Source organism: Linepithema humile, chromosome 3, assembly GCF_040581485.1.
Source record: "Linepithema humile isolate Giens D197 chromosome 3, Lhum_UNIL_v1.0, whole genome shotgun sequence".
NCBI lineage: Eukaryota > Metazoa > Arthropoda > Insecta > Hymenoptera > Formicidae > Linepithema > Linepithema humile.
Window position 1 is genome coordinate 1,633,236 of NC_090130.1, and position 23,364 is coordinate 1,656,599.

Sequence of the window (23,364 nt, forward strand, 5' to 3'; positions counted from 1 at the left end):
TCTCCATAATAATCGCACACTTAAGTGCGCAATCGTTGCAATTGTAATGAATATTAAAAATAGCAATTGTAGAATGATCATTGTAGCTTTCATTTCGCAATTTTCTTAGTAATTTTCAATCTTTCTTCACTCTGTTCATCCTACCGGCATCGGGGTTATGTCAGAAACTGGCTTGTCCACGGGATAAATAATTAATCCGGCAAATCAATTAGTTATTGATGTTCCGACGAAAGGAACGACGATGCACCCCACGTTTTGCACGCGATCCGTTAGCGGAGCGGACATGCAGGTGTGCGGTTTACAGGCGCGTTCAATTGCAGTTTCCAGATTTGGATAGCTATCGAAGGTCGCGTGACTGATATTATTGGGAGTTTAATTGATTTATCAATATTTCTTAATTTCGAATTTTTGTTAATGTAATAATTGAATCTCGGAAATTGCATTACACCTATAAATAGTCTCAGCAAATTAAATGAAAGATAATGCAACTTTAATCGTTTTTTCCAATCGTTTGCTTGCAAAAAATAGCGAATTAGTGGCATTTAATTCATAATAATTCAATTTCGAAATTTAAACTTATCGTGGCGATTCACAATTATTCGGAGAAAGTAGCGCGACTCGACACTGAAGCCGCGTTTTTGAACTTGCAGAGAGGTACGGCTTGAAGGAGCCGCAGCGCATGGAAGCGTTGCAGATGAAGATAGTCTCGTCTCTGCGCGATCATGTGACCTATAACGCCGAGGCGCAGAGGAAGTCGCAGTACCTGTCCTATCTACTGGGGAAGATACCGGAGCTGAGGAGTCTCTCGGTCCAAGGCCTCCAGCGAATCTTCTACTTGAAGCTGGAGGACCTGGTGCCGGCGCCACCCCTGATCGAAACGATGTTCGTCGGTAGCCTGCCCTTCTAAGCCGAGCCGAGCAGCCTAGGGCTCGCCCAGCACATAGAACAATTACTTTCTCAGAACCCGTGCGGTTGCGTTATCTTCTTTCTGATTGCATCCTTCTTAGTTCGTATTACACGTACGGTAGCTTTACTCTCTTCTCGAGTGTAAAACTCGCGCGGATTACTGGCGTCCTCAACGACGCCCCGATGGGGGCTTGTCGAGCGGGAAGAGATCGGGAAAGCAGCGCGGAGATTGTCCGCGCGGATGAGACACGAAACGCTAACCATAAGGGAGAGTTTGTTGTACGCCTGTTACGAGCGTGTGAACGAATGCGCGTGTGACTGAGCGAGCGGATGTATGCGTATTACGTGCGAATGCGAAAATGTACAGAACGCCTGGACGCAGGTCTCTGCATGCACACGGGGTGTCTCGAGTGGCGGGTATCAGACATCGCCCGCCGGTTTACTATTACTAGCAGATGCACTGCTACTGTCGCTGCCGCGTATTTGGCGAGCACAAGCAGAGGGCGAGCGCGAGTGGGAAGCATCGTACGCGAGGCGGACTGCGGCGATTTTGTTATTCTCCCTTTTTAGCTGCAGCAGATTTCGTGCGGACTCGGTTGAACAAGAGGGGTTCCTCCCTCTCGCGGGAGGACGCGAATTTTTCTCACTTTTCTACCTAGTTTGTACGAGGCTCTTCGTGTTCGCCTACAGTCCGCCTCGTCTACCCCGCCACTCCTCGGACAAATGTGTAATATCTTCGGCAATACCTTTGCCCGTCGCGGGGAAACGCATCGGCGATTCGCAACATATCAGAGCAACGGCGGGGAGAGGTGGACTACCCTCTCCCGTCTTGACAGTAGACGTAGGATGTGACTGTCGGTCGCGCTCTCTCGACGGCCGAACGATGCCGAGTGCAGATGCGATCAATTGGTCAGTGCGTGATCAGTGCAATTCTGTGTTATATCGAGATAAACATATTATTTTCATTCGCGTCTTTGTCTTACATCACAATTGCATCTCTTTATCCTGATGATGTGCGTTTTGGAATTTCGAATTAAAATCGACGATTGAGTGCAGTCAGCATTATCGAGAGAAATTCACCGGTGAAGAATGAGCAGCAAGCGAAAGTTGCCGTGAGTTTACATGCATTTAAAAAACAGCTGGCTGCAACACGAGTCCCCAGAGTATTTATGCTAATGGAAGTGAGTTTGGGAGTGGCGAGATTATTTTATGAGTTTAAAGTAAACCATAGGACAGTTGAGAAACTACTCTACTAGATATATTTTAATCGTAGTATTTTTATAGACACTTTTTACACGTTTTACACACGTCAATCTTTAAGGAGGTATTAAGAATTCAGCAAGTACTTGATTAATTATCTTAAATATTTACTAGACATTTTTACAAGTATTTTACAACTAGGCACACATTCAGAAGTAATTTAAAACTATACAGCTTTGCCGTAAATTATCAACTAATAGAAAAAGCTTGGTAAAAAGCATTTTTTAAACTTAATTCCGTATTTCGATATCGAGAACAGAATGGCGCCTATAAATGGATTTCGGTTTCACAGCTGCACAACTTATAGTTTAGACATTTCCATCATTGGACTTTCACAGATTCCCGATTCCGCGGTTCGTTAGAGCTGTCTCTCTCTCTCTCTCTCTCTCTCTCCCCCTCACGCAAGCATGCACTCGCGAAACAGACTCGCACTCGGCATCGTTAGCGTCATCGGAGCGCCGTCCAAGGCGCGTGGTCGATATCAATCGACCCTTTACCACTACTCTTGCGTTTATGTGATTTTAGAAAGCTAAGGCGAACAACCACGGGCTCGCCTCGTTCGGAAGAGCGCGAGGAGAGGGTTGATCCGGCGCCACGGCGAGACGAGCCCGGCTTAAAGTTACCTATTACGTTATGACATTTACTTTTAATCAAACTAACGTAGAATGTCCTATTTATATACATATAACGCGCCGCTACTACTACTTAACTACTACAAACTACTATACTTTACTATACCATTATTATACTTACTATTACTCATTGATAGCGTTACTGCTCTATGGCGTTACTACCACTACTACCACTGTTACCGGCGTTACCTTTATACTACCACTGTTACCGGCGTTACCTTTATACTACCACTTTGTGTTACCATTGTCTCGCTAAGCTTCGCCGTCGTCGTCGTTGAAACGTCCTTCATCGCACCAGTGCCCTTCGATTGACGCGACAGACGACCGAGGATGCTGATCGAGTCCCTTCAAGTAGGCGTCCTCGCCGCCAGGATTACCGTATCTCTGTTTTTGATGTATATCTTAATACTTTATCCACATTTAAGTACCGTAAGATGAAGTAAGATTGCAGATTGGGAGTGACTTTGCAATGCAGCGGGACAAAAATTTATAATGTGTTTCCTCAGATAATATAGATATTTAAATGTAAAAATCTTTGAAGACTTTTTCAATTGTATCTTCAATTTTGTTCTTTTATTTTATTTTTTTTATATTTATAACTAGTTTTATTTTACTTATACGAATATGAAGATATTATTCAAGAATCACTGCAATTGATTATCTCTTTAGAATTTATCTTGAGATCTGTTTTTTCTTCTTTTTTGTTTTGTTCGAGCGCAGTTATCTCAATCGATTGCAATCTTATGATAACCACCGTCGCTATCGCAACGCGATCCGAGCTCCGTAACACGACAGATCAGGCATTATCCTCACACCGTGATCGACACAGACAAACACAAGCAGACATATACATACATACATACACACACAGAACTGCATTAAATATCTGCACAATTACGTGCACAATAGATAATGATAATTACATGTGTATGTGTTAATCTAAAGCCGTGTGTATCCGCAAATGTTCGACGCATCGCGGACGGGGCGGAATCCGAATCGATCTCGTCTTTCATTAGCTCTCTGCAATTGTGATTCTCCGAATTAACGTCTTTTATATTTTACGTTTGACGATCGTTCGCGCGGTGTTTTTGAAGCGCGATCTCGCATATGGCAAAGTGCACGGAAGAATTTCAGATGTTTATTTTTATCGCTGGAAATGAAAATTGTCCCTATTTTATCTTTGCGAACTGATCCGAAAGCTTTTGCGATATTTCGGAACATTTTTTCTCAATTCTAACTTGCTAACTGAAAATTAATGCTTTGCGGCCGGAAAGGTATAGCTCTCATTTTGTTTGACAAGGTGAGACGTAATTAATGTGAAAATTAAAAAAGGGTAACATTTTTAAATAAAATCGTGTCTTGTGTCAAAATGTGATTAACTATAATGATATTTAATTGCATCTGTAAAACGATTTTGGCCGTGAAGGATTAACTATAATGATTGTAATAGTGTTACATGTTAATAATTATTATGAAGGAACGGTTTCCAGAAAAAAAAAAAACTTAGGCTCGCTATGATTATGATCATTTCCTGCGACAGAAAATTACAGGTTTGATTTTTTTATTACCGTAGACATTACTCCAAAATTTTTATTAGCGAAATATTTGCCGTGGCGTATTTGAAAGAATATTCAAGATATCCTCAAAGTTAAACTAAATATAAAATAACACACACATCTGATGTAATAATATATTTATCATATATATAGCGAGCGCAGTGTGGACACCGTTGCTATTCTGGCCGATATCCGGCGCAATAGCTTTTATATCGCATGCACAGCTTATATGGCATAGCAACATGTGTATGTTAATCACCGATAAGTGATAACGGCTTAATTAGTCAATTCACTTAATGTTCTCACGACTCTTTCTGTAAAGGGACCCGTCGATTTCGTTTCCAGCGTGCAAAATTTGGTATCGTCACAAAAATGCGAAACACGATGCATGATACACGAATTAAGTTACTTTAGAAGAAAAGTTTGTCACGTTTTCGAGAACGTTTCTCCGTGTAACAGGTGATTTGTTAATAGCACGTCTACGTTTGCGGATGAATACGCGCGCAAGTGTTCAAAAGACAAAATGCCCGGTGAGAATGCAAGGTAAATAGAGGATCCGAGGGTGCAAAAAGGCTTGGACAACCCTTGCGATCGAAATTAGGATAACACGGGCAAGAGCGTCGATTCTCCGTTCCTCACGCGGGGATCGCACGAAGGATACAAAATTTCAGAAGCGTTCGTTCTCATTGAGGAAAACCGATCCGTGACGTGAAATCGATAGCAATAAGAAAATTCTCGTTTTAGATTAGTGCCAGACTAGTGCCAATGTTCGGTCAGGATATTTTGTAACGCGAGAAATAAGGTTTTTACGAATTGAACAATTTTAGAGATATAAAATCTTACCTTTAGAATTTCTAAAAACAAGCACTTTTTATGAACGTATGATATAACTATGAGAAATCATAACTAATATTTCTATTATAGAAGATAGAAGAATATGATATCGTTGCTTGAAGTACAGAAGCCAATATCTCGATAAATATAAAATGTTTTCGTCCGTCCGTTGCGAAGATGAGTATTTAATAATGGACTAATTGGGTGGGCGAATTGCATGCGCGGGGAAGAAATTCTGGCGGGTAAAAATGACTGAAATAAGAAAAAAAAAAAATTTTATATCGATGACTTGATGATAAAATCAGACAGAACAATTGGCACCAATCTATCACAGTGTAACAAAAAAACGGAAATCATTTTTCATATTTGTAAGAAACGTTTCAACACGATCGGGATCCTCGAGGACGAACGCTTCGTCGGAGATTCGCCTTATCTTTTTCTCATATCAGTCCTCGTCCTTTCGGCGGAATCCTCGAATATAGGAATCGACTTTCATACCCGTGCGAATAAAGTGTTGAGTCCAGAGGAGATTTCGGGAGAGGAGTTATCGGTCGGAAAGGAAAATCCGAGATCGAGATTTCGCAGAAACCCCGAAGAGAATTCCGGCCTCGTCAAGCGGGAGATGGCCGTTCGGAGCGACGTATTTTTGTTCCTATATATATTTTTTCTTAACAAGAGTCCGCGCGAAGGGTGGGAAAAAAAAAAGCGCGAGACTGATGTCTTCCGCTCCTGATCGCGGAAAATCGTCCCTGGACCCAGCGCTACGGCGAATTATTTTTTACGAGAAAATGTCATAAGAAGAACAGGCGGGAGTGAGAGATGGAAACGCGAGAGAAGGAGGGAAGAGGAGAAATGGAAGGACAACATCGGATCGTTCGGGCGTGACAAGTACGGTCGTCGTCTTCGCGACGAAACGAACGAGATCGTCCCGACGTTGTTGTTTAAAAAAAAAAAAATCGATTATCTGTCATTGCTGTAAGGAAATAACAGTCAATTCCGTTAGTTGTAAATCTATCCCCTTTTCCCCGTTTCATCGATGTATGCAATAAATGTTCGATCAACAGATTATTTAAATCTCTCCGAAATTTTGTTAATAAATTATTTCTCGATATCGACGTCGCAACTGAGTTTATTCGAGAGCACACACACACACATATTGCTGGCTCGTTAAGCGGCGGATGTTCGTGTGCAGGGCGTTCCGCCGTGAAAACTATGTGGAAATTGTCGCACGATTCTTCGTTAAAATGAACGGAAAGGTAATTACGATGTTGGAAAACACATGTCACACGCTGCACTGTACAAATCTCTAAGATTTAAAAAATTTTTCAAGTAAGTTCGAGATTTAGTTTCTGACAGCACTCTTTCTTCATGCGAGTTACTAAGCTTTCTCTCTATCATTTTGAAGAAGAATTAATTGTTTCGGTGTCAATTTTTTAGTCCACGTATATTTTTCACTATCATTGATAAAAATGCCCTCTATTAAAATAAAAATCACACAAACTAACTTTATCCTTCGACTAACTGAAAATGAGGACATAATTAATTTCTTCGCAATCATTTTGCAAATCTTAGCTTGAAAGTATAATTTTCGGATTACAGTTTACTGTGCATAAATTTCTAATTTGGCAATCGAATAAACTGTTATAATCTGCATATCAATAATCACGTTTCGACAAATAAGATGATAAATTTATTTGAGCGTGACATTAAATTTTCTTTATTTCTTGATTAATTCTCACTGCTTCACTCTGTCCTACGAACGTCCGCACGCTCGGCCAAAGATCGTGTTTATAAATGTACGACAAATGTACTATCACGCGCTAGACACATACATATGCACTGCGAAGGATGAATGTTGCACCGAAAATAAATCTACTAAATTAGTACAAACAAACACGTCTACACAGACAGAAAGGTAATGTGAATAGCAGCCAAACGTCCACGTAAGTGTCGTTAGACAATTCACGATGAAAGCACTAAATCTTTCGATCCTGGCATCGATCTTACTTTCTCTCTCCATCTCCCTCTTTCTCATAAGTGCTCCACTTTATCCGATGCAAATGATCGAATGCATTAATCGCGCGGCGAAACGGGGAAAGCCAAAGGAAACAACGGAATGTCGACGTATCGGCGGTCGTTGAGTTGAAAAGACAAAATTGACAATTAATTGCATCACGAGATCGTGTAATCTCGCTGTGCAATTACGCGATCGATGAGTGAAAAATATAAAAAAAAATAGGAGAGAAAATAGGTGTGTAGCAGGTGTAACTTCAGCGGCTGGACAATTAAGAAATCGTGAGAGAAAAATATTTTTCGGTCCTGATTGCCGATTTTTCATTCATACGACCGTCGATGCAATGCGTAATATTACGTGAATATGTCACTGTGTAATATCATACTCGAATATTGACATACACATATATACACGCGCGCATGCACATTCATAAAACCTTCTTTCTGGCCTGATTCATTGTTAATTCTGTGCCGAGCCACAATACAGTTCCCTCTCGCTTGGAATAATATAACATATATATAAAATATAAATATATATATAGATATATAAATACAGATATATATATATATAAATAAATGAATATATTATATATAAATAAAAATAAATATATATATATATATACATATAAATATATACTTTCGATATATATGACGAAGAGACAGTTCAAAGGCAAGATGTGAGAACAAAAAAAATTGTAACGATTATATTTTATAAATAAAAAAAAATTGACATGTGATATAGATGGTAAGGCACGCGAGAATGCGTTGCGATGCATTACGAAAGCAAATGTATTCTGTATATCGTTTCATTAAATCTACTAAAGCGATCAATGTCGACTAGTTTTTCACGCTCTTCAGTCAAACCCTGCTCTTCCCCTACTTTACTATAACAGCTCGCCCATTCGATGGCTTTTCAGTTCAAGGTCGGCTTTTCATCACCTTCCTGCCTTTGAAAGATCCTGTACATCTGGTCATAGGTTCAACACGTTGCACCGGTTTTAGAATTTAAATACGCCAATGAACAATCAAGATTCAAACACTGATGCTTTTCTACGTAGCGAATTTTGTTAACGAGTATTTTCTTCGGCAACAAATAAATGTGTACAATCGCGAGGGATAATGCTGATCTATCAATAAGCGAGCTACACGAAAATAAATGAACTTTCGATGGATAGTACGATATTGTTTATAACATAATCCTAAAATTATATTTTCATAAATAAATGGAGCATATATTAATAAAGTATCAATAAATAATGTAATATGTACATAATTGTAAAGCGAATCTTATATTTGAGCGGAAGCTCCAGAAATATTGATTTCAGATCTTCGAAAAAGTAAATTTATTATCGATAGAAATCGAAATACGTACGAAAACATTGTAGATTTGTAGGTTTATCAAAGTTCAGAAACTCGACTCTTGAAATTGAATTGGCAGCTTACTTCCAGTTGACCTTTTCACGTGAAAAACTTATACTTGGAATGCGTACTCTAAAATCAAAAAACCCCCACCAACATGATAAGAAATTCTGCGCACAGGTGCGCATCTAATGTAGTTGCTTCGCAACAGTACCAGATGGCGTGAGTAATGGTTGGAGCATGCGTATTGCGTAGTTTCCAACGCGCCAAGAAAATAGTTCACACTTGTGGAAACATTACACGATCGGGATGGAAAAACAATAGAGAAATACGATGATAATTTCGCGCCTGAGATATTTATCGTGTCGATTCTGTAGTGCTTGTTAGCAGCAAACCGCGTTCTTCCTCGATGAATTCGGAATTCGTGTGCAGCGTGCGCGAGAATATCAAAAGGTGCGAATATCACTACGCTGCACGTTGTGGAAGCGAGCGCCCGACGGTGGAGAGAGTGAAAGCGAGCGATCAATCGCGTCGTGAGTTTCGGAGGAGAGAGAGAGAGGGCGAGAACCGTCCGCCAACAGGAAGTGGACGGTAGAGTGGTGGGGGAGGGAATATCGAAGCAGTTGAGTCGGTGGTGGCTACATGTGGATGTCCGCCGGTCGCGACAAGAACTTTCGTACTAAAGAATAGGCGTAAATATCCTCGCGTCGAATCACCGACGACGGGACTCGCAACTAGATCACGCCGTAGACGAGAGCAAACCACTGTTAATCATGCAGATGGATCCAACGACATTGCAACTGATTCAGGTTCTCGAAAGGACCGTCTCATCGGGTGAGTGTTGAGCCATCGTCACGCCAGCGTGCCGTGGTCGACGTCACGGATGCCGGCCCGCGCGTTCCATTTTTTTCGTCGAGCGTCTTCGAAACATCTCGATCTGAAGCGCAATCTGCTCGCGCGCGATAATGATTCCGGAGCTCGCGAGAATACATCGCCAAGACTCGCTCGCGCGTCGCTATTCGTGCTGCAGCGGAATTGTTGTAATACAGTTGCCGTCTTCGAATTCCCAGCCCCCCCGTGCTTTTCCAAAGGCGCGTTCGTTGTCGTTGCCTCGCGGACGACATTGAGAGTCGTTTCGCGTACGGTTACGCGCGATATCGCGCCCCGTCGTGCTGTTGCTAGGCGCTTTGTTCGTCGCCGGAAAAGTATTGTCCTGCGTGACGGTTGCTTGCATCTGCACCTCGTTATTCGCGACACGCATTGCGAAGCGCTTCGCGCTTGTCTAACCTATAATTCCCGCGATTATCTCGGCGGGCGCGACTAATATGTGTTTGTCGCATTTTCAGATAAAAATGAGTTGGTGGCGGCGCAGAATTTTCTACAGCAGGCGGCTGATGCCAATCTCGTGAGTAAAACGACGCTTAAAGTTGCATCAGCAAAAATCAGTGATTATTCTAAATATTGCAATTGTATGTGTTTTATAGCATGAATTCGTGCAACGACTCAGCGCTGTGCTGGTCACAGTCGGCGCGAGCCCCGTCGCCCGTATGGCTGCGGGTCTACAGCTCAAAAACCAACTTACCTCCAAGGATCCTGAAATGAAGTTCCAGTATCAGCAACGCTGGCTTACCATCCCTACTGAAACAAGGGAATACATTAAGAAAAATGTAAGAAGACTTACCTCTTTTTGTGTTTTGTTACATCATGAAAATTCTTATTTATTGTATAATTTGTGTATCTTGCAGATTTTAGGAGCATTGGGAACGGAGAACAATAGGCCGAGTTCCGCGGCACAATGTGTCGCATATGTTGCTGTTGCCGAATTACCTGTTGGGTCATGGAGCGAATTAATTCCATTGTTAGTCAGTAATGTTGCTAACACAACTAGTACCGAAATGATGAAGGAGGCTACTTTAGAAACCATTGGATATATCTGTCAAGAAATTGAAAGTGAAGTACTGGTATCGCAATCAAACGAGATTCTCACTGCTATTATTCATGGCATGAAGGGTTCCAGCACATCGAATCACGTTCGATTAGCAGCTACAAAAGCTCTTTACAATTCCTTGGAGTTCACGAAAGGAAATTTCGAAAAGGAGGTTGGTGTTTGCGATACAGTCCGTGCAATAAGCAACTATCGTTTTGACATTTTAATTCTGTTTACAGACAGAGCGAAACTTCATAATGGAAGTAGTGTGTGAGGCTACTCAATCCAGTAATACCCAAATCAGAGTAGCTGCATTACAGTGTCTTGTGAAAATTATGTCACTGTATTATCAATACATGGAACCATATATGGCTCCAGCACTGTTTCCTGTAAGTGATGCATATTCGACAGATGTGAAAAAATATTAAAAAACTCATTATTATTTAGAAAATTAGATTGTTTTTTTTCGAAATATTTCAAAAAGATGATAGCGGATATATAAATTTATAAATAAATTTGTTACAGATTACTTTGGAGGCTATGAAATCCGAAACCGACGAAGTAGCACTTCAAGGAATTGAATTTTGGTCGAACGTGTCTGACGAGGAAGTTGATTTATCAATGGAAGAAGGAGAAGCATTGGAGGGAGGCCGTCCGCCGTCAAAAGTCTCACGCCATTATGCGAAAGGAGCTCTACAATACTTAGTACCGGTGCTAATGAAAAAATTAACCAAACAGGAAGAATTTGATGACGAGGATGATTGGAACCCTTCGAAAGCGGCGGGAGTTTGCTTGATGCTGCTGTCAAGTTGCTGCGAGGAATCTATTGTTCCTTTCGTTCTTCCTTTTGTCAAAGACAATATCAAGAGTCCCGATTGGAGGTACAGAGATGCGGCATTGATGGCATTTGGTTCGATTCTCGGTGGTTTGGAGCCCGCCACGTTGAAACCGCTGGTGGAACAAGCTATGCCCACTCTCATCGAATTGATGTACGACACTAGCGTGGTCGTGCGCGATACCGCCGCATGGACCTTCGGCCGTATATGCGAGATGATTCCAGATGCCGCAATCAATGAAACTTACCTGAAACCGTTATTGGAGTCTTTGGTGAACGGATTGAAAGCAGAACCGCGAGTTGCTGCAAATGTATGCTGGGCATTCACAGGATTAGCAGAGGCAAGTTACGAGTCTGCCGAGGCGGAAGACGGCAATCAGCCAGAAACATATTGCATGTCACAATACTTTGATTTTATCATTCAACGACTTTTGGAGACGACGGATAGACCAGACGGGGCGCAGGCAAATCTGAGATCCGCCGCTTACGAGGCTCTAATGGAAATGGTGAAGAATTCTCCACGAGATTGTTACGTGACCGTGCAGAAGACCACCATGGTGATACTCGAACGACTGCAACAGGTGCTGCAGATGGAATCGCACATACAAAGCCATTCTGATCGCGCTCAATATAACGATCTGCAATCGTTGCTCTGCGCAACTTTGCAGTCCGTACTGCGCAAAGTTACTTCAGAGGACGCACCGCAGATATCCGATGTAATAATGACTGCCTTGTTGGCCATGTTCAGCTCGAATTCTTGCAAATCGGGCGGAGTTCAAGAGGACGCGCTTATGGCTGTATCGACCTTGGTAGAAGTGCTAGGCGACGGCTTCTTGAAGTACATGGAGGCCTTCAAGCCCTATCTCTGCCTCGGCTTAAAGAATCACGCCGAATACCAGGTGTGCTGTGCGGCGGTTGGTCTTACTGGTGACATCTGTCGCGCGCTTAAGGGCAAGATGTTGCCCCACTGCGACGAAATCATGACTCTGCTGCTCGAGAATCTCAGCAATAACGCTGTACATCGTTCGGTGAAGCCGCAGATCTTCTCCGCCTTTGGTGACATCGCTATGAGCATCGGTCCGCAGTTCAAGAAATACCTGGACGTTGTACTGCAGACGTTGATGCAGGCGTCGCAGGCCAACGTAGACAGGAGCGATTACGACATGATCGATTATTTGAACGAATTGCGCGAGGGCGTACTCGAGGCTTACACCGGCATAGTCCAAGGTCTCCGCGGTGACGCGAACAACTGTTCGGACGGCGAGATCTCCCTCATCGAGCCGCACGTACCGTTCATCATACAGTTTATCACCTCGATAGCGCAGGACCGCGAGCATTCCGAGGGCAACGTGTCGGCCGCGGTCGGCCTCCTGGGCGATCTCGTCATAGTGTTCGGGGTGAAACTGCTGCCCATGGTGGACACCGAACCGCTCAACGACCTGCTGCTCAAAGGCAGGAAGTCACGCACTCACAAAACTAAACAACTGGCGAGCTGGGCTGCAAAGGAGATTCGAAAACTCAAAACTGTCGCCAATGTTACGTCCAGTTGGTAAGTAATGCTTCATTATATTTCTCTTGACACGTAAGTGCCGCGCCCAGTCACTCGCAACGCGTTTTCCGTGATTTAATTTCATTCTAAGAAGGCGCGTTAACACCTCATTTTATTTTGAGTTCGTATTCCGATTCGGATCTGAGTTCGTATCCTTATTAGAGCGACGAGTAACTTCACCTTCGTTACTTTTGCCGTTCTTCTCCTTTCGGCTTCCGGAAGACTCCGTCTTTGTCATGCATATTTAACCGTTTAGGTCATCGTACAGTCTCCCGTCGCAGTTTAATGACAAGTTTTTTTTTTCTATAGTGAGGGTAGGACCGTAGTTAGGACTGTTAGAGGAGGAAAGAAAGGGGAGGGCGGAAGAAAAAAAAGAGCAGAGAGAGAGAGAGAGAAAGAACACGCGTGTACGTGAGCATGTGAGTGCATTGTAAAAATTGTTTCAGCGCCGTCAGGAATGCGCTGCCTTCTCGTAGCGTTGTTTTCTATACCATGGATTTTTTTCGTACGTGATTTAATACGCCTACCCGAAACCTCCCTCCCCAAACAAAAAAAAAAAAAAAACAAAAAAAAAAAAGACAGAGCACCGATGAGCGACGGTGACTGATATTTGGCTCGCTTTTGTTGTTTACAGATCACCCCACGGTTGTACTGTCGTGCAATTTGATTTGACTAGAAAGCTATCAAACACAATACAAAGACAACAAGATTGGATGGTGCGGATGATGCGAGTTGATGGATGTGCGTGAGTTCCGAAGCGATGATGACGAGATAGGGTGATGAGTCTGCACGTGTCCCTATCTGGCGACGGTATTTTATCGATATAATATCGGCGTCGAGCGCAGCCCATATGAACCGAGAGAAAGGGACTTTTAGCGAGAAAGCGAGAGAGAAAGAAAGTGAGAATGAGAGAAAGAGAGAGAGAGAGAGAGAAAACGCGCGCGCGAGACAAAGAGAGAATAAAAAGAATAAGTACCTGTCTGCCGGATGCTGAGACAACGGATGATGAGGAGTGCAAGTGGATGTTGCCGATGAATGAATTAAGGCCAAATGTGAGAAGCCTGCCGATTCCGATTGCAAGTATGCCTGGTGGTAAAAACGAGCCTGCGGCTTCTGTCCGCATGATTGAGAGATTAAACCCCGAGGACGACTTCGATGGACGATGATCGTAAGAGAAAATGAATGGAAGAGGATGCGAGAGAGTGAGACACCAGGAGCACGACAGGAACACCAAGAGAGGTTGGATGAAGAGTATTTGTACAAGTGAGGGAGAGCGAGAGCGAGAGACTCAGGGAGAATATTTCCGAAATAAAGTGATAGCATGATAGATATTAGAGAAAGAGAGAGAGAGAGTGAAAGAAAAAAAAAGAGCGCGTGTACGTGAATGAAAGATTTAGTAAAATAAGTATGTGTATGTATGTATGTGTGAGAGAATAACGAGAATCTTTTACTTATGGTGACTCGTTGTAAAGCTTCGTCGAGCTTCTCAACGATGTGCAGTAGATTTTGAATCGATAGCCACCGATGCTTAGAATCGTCGAGTTTACGCGCATACAAAAGAGTATCACTTTCCTATACGAAATGAGGCATGAGTGGCCAGTGAGGAAGAGAAAACGAGAGAAAGAGGGAGAGAAAGAGAGAGAGAGCGCAAGAGAGGAAGAAAAAGGAAGACTGAGTGCGAAAGATCGGCAAGATTGCTGAATTCAATTCATTGAGTGACCCTTGTTTCCGATCGTGCTGCGCGAGAATCCGCGTGATCTGTTGTAGTAGTATGAGATGATGTTGTGTATGTTACTTTTTTCCTCGTATGTGAATGTCTGTTGCTGTTGGTTGCTTCATTAAAGTTAATATTTTGATGGCACAAGTGATTTAGTTGTACCGAAGTCCTCGTCCGGCCTGAACGTCCGTAGGAGCAAATGATACCGAGTGCTCAAGAAACATACCCCCTCCCCCCTTTTTCCTCTTGTATCTCACTTCCCCCCCTCCCCCCCAGCGCTCCTTCCTTATACTTTGTCGATATATATATGTGTACATCCCCCTTTTCGGAATAATCGGTCGCGGAATGCGTCGCGCGATCACGGTACCCACGAGTGCCACCCACAGACAAGAAGCCTTTCGCACTGCCACTTGGAACAACGCTGCACGGCTTGTCCAGACATTTTTTAGAGAGAGAGAGAAAAAAAAAATTTTTTGTTTCTTCCTTCCGCGTACGTGAGACGTCTGGGTCACTTGAGATCTCGTTCTGAACGAGATCGTCTTCCCCTGGGACGCGCAGCGACGACGCCCGTCGTTGAACGCCTTTGCGCGACGGGAGAGAGCCTCTTCGCGGATCACCGGGACTTTCAGAAGGTACCGTGATCGCGTGCGAAACGGACCGTGACCTGTTCGAACGGGTAGTTGACATAGCCTAGTGTCGTAGAGTCTGATTATTTTCTCTTTTTTTTCTCCGCGAACGGTGTCTGCACACGCGGCAAAATCGTCCGCGAGGACGTTCCCTTCGCGTTCGACCAGGACATCTCAAGTACCCGGTATCTCTACCTCCGCTTAAATCGCGTCCTTGATGACGAGTATAGTCAGTGCCGTGCCGATCGCGAAGCACGTCATCGCGAGCCGTTTTCTGTAGAATTGCGAAGAATCTCCTCACGGATCGTTTTTTTTCTGAATCTTCTGCGGCTCGCGATGATTTTTTTTTTTTTTAATTTTTTAAGCGACACTTCGCCGAGATAACGCCATAAGTTTACGTCACGTCGTCGTCGAGAAGTGTGTCTGTGGTAGTGCCATGCATTCCAAATACTTTTGCCAGCGAACGCGCCGGTATTTTTTTTCGTAATTCGAGTCTTTTGTAGTGATTTCACTCGTACGTGTCTAATTATTCTTATTTACACCCGTCGCGAATCGCGAATTTTGAGTTGCAAGAAGGAGGTAGTGACGTAGTGAGCGTAGAAGTCTTAAGTTTTTTTTTTTAACATAATAAAGTGGGGCAAGCGTGTTTTGACAAGCAAAGATACACAATTCGCGGAAATATCACTGGCGCTCGATCGATGAACGAGGTAATGAGATTAATATATAGAACGATTACTCGGCTGACTTATGCCGTTGCATCTACGAAATTTCAGAACTCTCGTGCGACTTTAATCGCGTGTCCGCGGGACGCACGCTCAAAGCACGTGGCTCGAAGGATTTTTATATTTGTGAATTATTTTGCACACAATGTGACATTTATTATTATATTGTCCCGCATAAGTGTTGCCACGATATTTTCGTAGCCTGGGTTTTTACGAGAAATATTTTAAACACCTAACACACAAAGTTGCGAAGGCAACGAGATTCTTTTTGTTTCTGTTACTTATTTAAGAGGTGTATATGTCACTGATTTTTTACTTCCATATCTGTTGGATTGAGTAACGTTTAACAATCCATAGTGATAACGATGTACTATCTTTGATAGATTGTAACACGAATATTGCCAAATTGTAAATAAGCAAGAAAGCAAGGAAGAGCAAAAGAATCACTGATTTGCAATTCATCTATCGATTATGTCTATCGAAATAATATTACATTTGATAACATATATATATACACATAAGAAAAATAAATATACTGAAATCACTTGTTTAAGAGAAAAATGAACTATTTTTCTAAGACGATATTTTCAAGAATTACGGAGTATATAACTTGCGAAAACACGGGAGGATGTTTTGAGCTTGTGGCAATATTTATTCGAGGAATTCTGTCTGTATTTTTTAAAGCGATCGTGCTATTTATAGAATAGCCAATGGTTTTTCCAAAATGTGTTAAAACGTATCTGTAATATTTTTTTTTTCCTGAAATACTTAAAATAAACGACTAAATAATATTAAATTGATTAACAGCAAACTTATTAAGCAACTTAAACTTAATGAACAAATATTTCGCGTGGTAAATTAACTAATCGATTGTTTCTCTCGTCTCTTCTTTCATGTTTGTCAAAGAAGACGATTATTCTGTTGTCGAAACGCGATGCCCCCCCTCCCCCGTACGTTAAAATTATATATTTCGATAACTTACCGTTTCAGCATGGTCATCACCGACGACGGTTAGTTAGCGATCGCGATCAAGAGCGAGTCTCTCGATCGCGATGAATTCGATATAGAGGCGCGCGAATATCCTTTTTTTATACATTCCACATAGCAGAAATTAGATGTAGAGAGAAAGAAAGAGAGAAAAGAACGAGAGTGAGAGTGAAAGAGTGCTACGAGGACAGCGGTGCGCGTCTTTCCGCATCTTGCAAAGAACTCGATCGCTCGCCTGTTCTTCTGATTCGCAATCGAGAGTTTGCGTGTGACGGTCGTCGGAATTCGCAGCACGTTCCGACTTTGGTGCTGAGATTGATCGTATATTTCTCAATGTCAATCTGGTGCTAAGCTGTGAACAATCTGAGATCGATTGCGGCATCGAAATATTGCATCGATGTTACATATCCACAGTTTTATCGTCACTAATAAAAAGGATCGTAACTTGAACAAAAGTCATATATATGATTTCGAGAGATATAAATGATAATTTAATTCGTATATATTTTGCTATAATTTTTTTTTGTTTTTTATTAGTATTGACTTATATACACATATATATTTGTAATAAAAGGATTGATAGTCTGAACTGATTTTAGCGTATTTATCCATAGTAATAATAATCATACCTGGATCTCGAAAAAGCTCGTTTCTAAAAAAAAGATCGTCTCGGTACCGGCGTGAAATCGCCGCGAATTGCGTCGTCGGATCTGCCAGTGGAAAGAAGGAAAAAGTCAGGCGTGAGAGTTGAAGCTGATGAATGGTTAAATCAAAAGTTTGCGAGAGCGAAAGGGAGAGCGAGAGAGAGAGAGAGAGAGAGAGAGAGAGAGAGAGAGAGAGAGAGAAAGAGAGAGAGTGAGGAGAGACAGAACTGATAAAAGGTACGAAAATACAAAAAAGAAAGAAGAAATAAAATAGTTATATATACGACTGTGATTTTCGGAGAGAGACTCTCGTGTGCGAGGGGTCGACGTTCTGCCCTTGAAGAGAGCACGGCTCTCGCGACCACGCGATCATTTCGTCGATCGCAGGAACGATCAAAACTCTGGCGGACGATCCTGATCCAGCATATCCTACGATCGAAGCCCTCCTCTTTTCTCTCTACCTCGACTATCCTGATCGAGCCTGAAACGCACACGTCGGGATCGTCGCCGGAGGAAAAGCCGCTCGCGGGTGCCGTGCTCCGTCAGACTGGCCTCGCGACAAGTGTCGAGCGACGAGCGTTCACGCCGGGCGGATAATTTTTATACATCCCGCAATCAACTCGCGATTAACTCTCGAATACCTTAAATTGCACCTCGACTATTGTGGACGGCCTTCGATTCCATTTAGCCAAGCATCAGGAGATCCGCGGAACAAGATAGGTTTATATTCCAAAAATTCGCATGCCAAAGATTTCTTAAAGGAAAGTGATAGAAGATTAACACGGTGAGTGTTAAATCGACGTGGGGGGAAAAAAAAAAAAAAAAAAAATTACCGGACTCCGACGCTGCTGTGTGGGCTCGTCAGTGAGGTCGCAAGTCACCGGAAAGCTTTTTTTTTTTTTCGCGCGCAAAATCTACAACGCTCCTCACACGAGAGAGAATTGTTCGCCGTAACGATCGCGAGGAAGTGACGCGAGACGTCCTTGCGGCGGACGGTCCTCGGTGCGTGACGACGGGAAACTCCTCGCCGGCAGCACGCGAAGCCAGTCTGGGGGAAACTCATAATAGCGCGACAAAGCGACTAATTAGTTGTTTAGCCTTTTCATCGTCGAGACTCCTAGAGTGCGTGCGATGCTTACTAGAGCGAACGTACGTGATGAGCGTATTTTAGTATATTTAAAAGTCGTGTGCATTACGCTGTATCAGTGATGATGTGCGCTGTGTAAGTAAGTAAGGAGCGAATACTTTACTAAGGATGCGTCGATGATGATTGAAGGAATGGATCGGGGAGAGAAGATGATGATGATGTTGATGATGTTGATGTTGATGTTGATGCTGATGCTGAGGGTGATTATAATGATGAGGATGTTGATGATAATGTGGTTGGCTCGTGATTCGTCGTGAATCGCGGCATCACGTTCGAAGAAGGGAGAACGGATCGTCGATATATGGTGAGAGGAGGCGAAGCAAACGTGTAAAAGTAAATATAAATTTTGTATCGCGGGGCGGGCCGGATCGCGCCGTCTATCGGCTCGCGGGATCGATGGAAAGTTTCCTGGAAGTGATCTCTATATTACTATAACGAATAATAGCACACTACTGATGCAAATGTATTTTTGGATCCAAAAGTTGTTAGTCGAGTGTCCAAAAGATGCCGGGGGGAGGAGACGGATCGATAATACGTTTCGTCTCGCTCTCTCGGCGATCGCCTTTGTATTCTGACGTAATCATTGAAGCAAGCAGGTATTTTTTCATTTTAGAGTATATTTTTGATGGGATTTTTTAGATGTTAGATCATCGAAGCACCTTGAACTAATATATAGCGCTAAATGGCCGCAGCATTGCCGTTCTTTGGCGTTTCCAGGTGATCCCGCGGGCTCGCAGGCGTCCCTCGCGACTCGCCGCCCGCCTGCGGTGTCCTTGTACGTACGAGACAATATTTTCGATAATATTTTTTAACGATCGAGTTGCGAAACACGAGCCCAACGCGTAGATCTATTGTTCGATGCGCTTGACCGCGCGACGGTGGTGACGAAATGCATCGCAGGAGTGCAGAAGCGAGTTATTTTCCTCTTCTTCTTCGCCGATCTCGGCGATGTTGTCGAAGGAGAGAAATTCTACGTCAGAGAGACCGAACCGCATATTAAATTGCAGAACTATGATGAATCGAAGCGGTGCGCTTTTTTTTTTTTAACGCGCATCACGCGCGATGCCAATGTCGATGCTGCGATCCGTCAATTAAAAATCGCGTGTTCCATAGTGATTAATTGCAACGTATACCGTACCAAACAATTCCATTAATATAATAAGCAGTAAAGGAACCGTCTGTCGCGGACTGGACAGATTCGATAGATCTCTCGCTTTCGCAAGATCGCCGCGATACGGGAATCGGTCTCATGTCTCCTCGCTGCGATATCCTCCCTGCGATCCAAAAAAAAAAAAAAAAACGTCACCGTCGCGACGAAGTGGGCGAACTAATTAAAAAATTAAAAAATACAAAAATACAAAAAAAAAAGCTGCGTGCATGGATGACGTTTGGTGCGCTGCGCGAGAGTGTGCCGAGTGTTGCTGCCGATCGAGAGGGGCGATCGGATGATTATAATTGATGCGTGGTGGGAAGAAAATGTGTTTCTGGGCGACCTATATATGCGTGGGCGAAGCGAATGAAAAAAAAAAAAAAAAAAAAATAAAGAGCTGAACGGACGTCCGTCTGCCGCCGTTGCTCCACCCTCTCCTACATGTAATCTCCTGGCACTCGATCCGCCGATCTTCGTAGGGTAAGGCGTCTTTTGTGCCGCGATAAGAATCGCGATAGCGCGACTTATCGGTGTTCCGTGACGAGCAGAAATCACGGCCTATTCTCGCGACGTGACGGGCAATCGTATTACGCAGCGTAAGTCCTCACAGATCGGACGTAATTATCGACATTTGCTCAACTCGATGTCCATTTTGCGCCTGCGATCGGTATCGAGCTAAGGGAAAAATATCAAATTCGCCGCGTTTTGCGGCCATCCGTCACACTTTCCGACGGATTTCAAAAGAGAATTATGAAATTTCGAAAAATGTGATGTCGCAGAAGACATTTTATTTTGTATATTTAGTATTTACAAGGGGACATGCAAAGATATTGGAATTAATACTGTGCGTTTATGATCGAGTGGGGGGGAGGGAGCTATCATGTTAGATAAACATTACTCTTATTGTAATATGAAAACTTGTCGCGAGAACTTTTGCGATAGCACAGTACGACGATGTGTGAAGGATTTTTTAGCTATATTGGGATCCGCGACTTGGATAAAGCGGATGTAGAGCCAAAATTCTAATCAAGATCCATCAAGATCTTAAACTGTACGAAACATTTATTCGAGTATTCCATTTGCGACGTTAAATATTCGGAAATTCCAACTGGAGAGCCAAGTGACGATTGAAGACGATATTGTAGCGTTTATAGTGTTTCAATTTTTCGATAAAATTACGATTGCCTCGTGTATGATCTATAATTTCAAAATTCATAGAATATATTTGATTATTTATATTCATTTATTATATACAGGTACATTTGATCGATGCAAAAAGACATTTTAAAATTACCGTCCACCTCGTCCAATTTTTGGATTTGTACAAGAAATTTTCTCTACGTCTTCAAAATATATCTTTCTCACTCAAAAAAACAAAATCAAAATCGATTATGCCTTAAGTATAATTATCGAAATACACTGCAATGTGTGCATATTCAAAGATTACGAGGGTGGAACGACAATCACTCCATTTACAACTCTAATCACGCGATTCGAGATTTCTCTTTAAGAAATACAACATATTTCTTCCTCCTTCACTTGTTTCTCTAATCGCGAGTTCCGCTTTCGATGGACGCGAGCAGCTAATCAGACTTGAAAAAAAAAAAGGGAGAGGGTGCGGCATGCCCACGCGGTGCGATAATGCATCGCATTATTGTTTTATTCTTATTTGGTTCGAGTCAGTCGTGTGGTGCTTGCGAGGACTGTGTTTCCTGTGGAGGTTTACAATTGACAACGACAATGTGACTTCGGCTACATCGCTTATGTGAATGCCAGAGCGATCGTGGAATGACTGGAGGACGATTCTTCGGGAAGTATGTCTAACGTATAATCGGTCACATTAATGATCGCTCGTGTAAGCGGGGGGCCTCGAGACTCCTGAGACACAGAAAATCGCGGCGCGATCGGTCGGAACTTTTTCGCGAAGATTCGTTTTTCCCCGCCGGCGTCCGCGCGTCCTCGATGCACGGCAAAAATTGCGCGCACACTGCATCGTACAGGATCAATTCGATATTGCATATCACTTAAGACATTAATGTGGCTGACTGTACCGATGAGTGCGAGAGACAAGACATTATACGAATCGCCAAGCGACAGTGCCATACAATATCGAGTCATTTCGACTGCTGTTTCTTCACCGTTTGATTTGACTTTCTTCGGAGACGCGAACATTGAAATGCGAGAGAAGTGCGTTCGTTCGCGTCTCGCACGGGAATGCGTAATCGAGAGGTGATATCCAATCGGCGGAAATTGCGAATTGCTTCCTGTTTTTATTTCATGATTTCCTTTTCTCTCACAAAACATGATAGCCGGAAAATAAATTCCAGTTGAAATCTGTATGCACGCAGTGATGCCATTTCTACCAGTCGTCGCTCAAACACGTCACACAGCCGAATATGTCGACAATTTTTTTTTTTTTTTTTTTCGAACTTTTACGTATTTGTCGAATATTTTTGAGGCAATTAAAATTTTATTTTTTAACCGTGATACTTTTTGTAATAATTTCCGTAAAGGTTGCCGCTTGTAAATTGCACTTTTGCACGTGTTTTCGGAAAATTCGATATCATCAGGTCGAATAATCTGAAGACTTAATTTTCTAATGAGCTTAAAAAATTTGTATCGCGAAAGTTTGATCCATCCGGAGGGGGAGGGAACGAGGAGGGTATCAGATCGTCGCATCGTGCATCCGTAACACGGCGTGTGTCAGCATTACTTTTAATCTCTTCTAAATACCCTTAACCCAATTGAATTAGAAAGACACACTCCGCGACACACGCGTCACACAGACTAACCACCCGCCGCATTTCCGATACATTCTTTCGATCAGTGCGAACGTGCGCGTACAACTGATCGAATCGTCCAAAGTGTCGCTGTTCACGTGTAAATACTGCAGTTTTGTGAAATTGAAAGAGATTAACGCGATTAAATTAAAGCACGCTCCGCATTTGGTGCATCGCTGCCGAATTATAAGGCTAATTACGATTGAGATTTATGCAGCAGTGTTCCATAATTTTCGCAAATTACTTATTTCTTGTGGCACGTCAAAATCGAACCTTGATAAGCTCTGCTTATCGCGGGCTGCTAAAATAATTGCAAAAAATTTGTCAAGAATTATTTAACATTGTGTCTCTTTTGTCGCAAAGCTCTCTTTATTACGCCGCGTATTTTTGGAGCACTAAAAGCGAGCACTGGAAGGAAAAAAAGTACAAATTTAACTTTGACATTCTGATAAATAATCCTAAGAGAGATTTTTTGCAAAAATCTCGAATATCGAATTGGGCAAAAAAAACCACTTGAATTCACTGGTATCCTTGTATTTTGGGCCCGTGTCCTGTTGATAGAAGTCGCAGCGCGGCGAATTGCCGTCGACGCCGAAATCGTTGAAGTGCATGGTGCGCCTTTTTGCGAGTCTACGCGAGAGACGTCATTCTCGCAATTTTATTACGGAGGAAGACGGGCAAGACGATGCAACGCGCGTTGCATCGGTCGAATCGGCCACG

At 42.8% G+C, this 23,364-nt stretch overlaps 2 protein-coding genes across 7 annotated transcripts in view; both read left to right on the forward strand.

Annotated features, from left to right (window-relative positions):
• Hr38 (Hormone receptor-like in 38) overlaps positions 1–9,394 on the forward strand; it is a 106,924-nt gene extending 97,530 nt beyond the window's left edge. For all 4 annotated transcript variants that reach the window (XM_067351301.1, XM_012374461.2, XM_012374460.2 and 1 more), the window contains one exon: positions 651–9,394. In XM_067351301.1, coding sequence (XP_067207402.1) covers positions 651–907 — 257 coding nt within the window. In that variant the 3' untranslated portion in view covers positions 908–9,394. The remainder of the gene's footprint in view (positions 1–650) is intronic.
• Positions 9,260–23,347, forward strand: Fs(2)Ket (Importin subunit beta Fs(2)Ket). 3 transcript variants are annotated; one of them, XM_012374169.2, is made up of 7 exons: positions 9,260–9,394; positions 9,907–9,965; positions 10,045–10,227; positions 10,306–10,659; positions 10,727–10,876; positions 11,013–12,871; positions 23,206–23,347. In XM_012374169.2, coding segments are annotated over exons 1-7 (2,667 nt in total). In that variant the 5' UTR covers positions 9,260–9,333; the 3' UTR covers positions 23,207–23,347. The 3 variants fall into 3 exon arrangements, with proteins under 3 accessions (XP_012229592.1, XP_012229591.1, XP_012229589.1); XM_012374168.2 differs by lacking the exon at positions 23,206–23,347 and adding an exon at positions 13,506–22,203; XM_012374166.2 differs by lacking the exon at positions 23,206–23,347 and adding an exon at positions 13,181–13,372.
• The last annotated feature ends 17 nt before the right edge of the window (positions 23,348–23,364 follow it).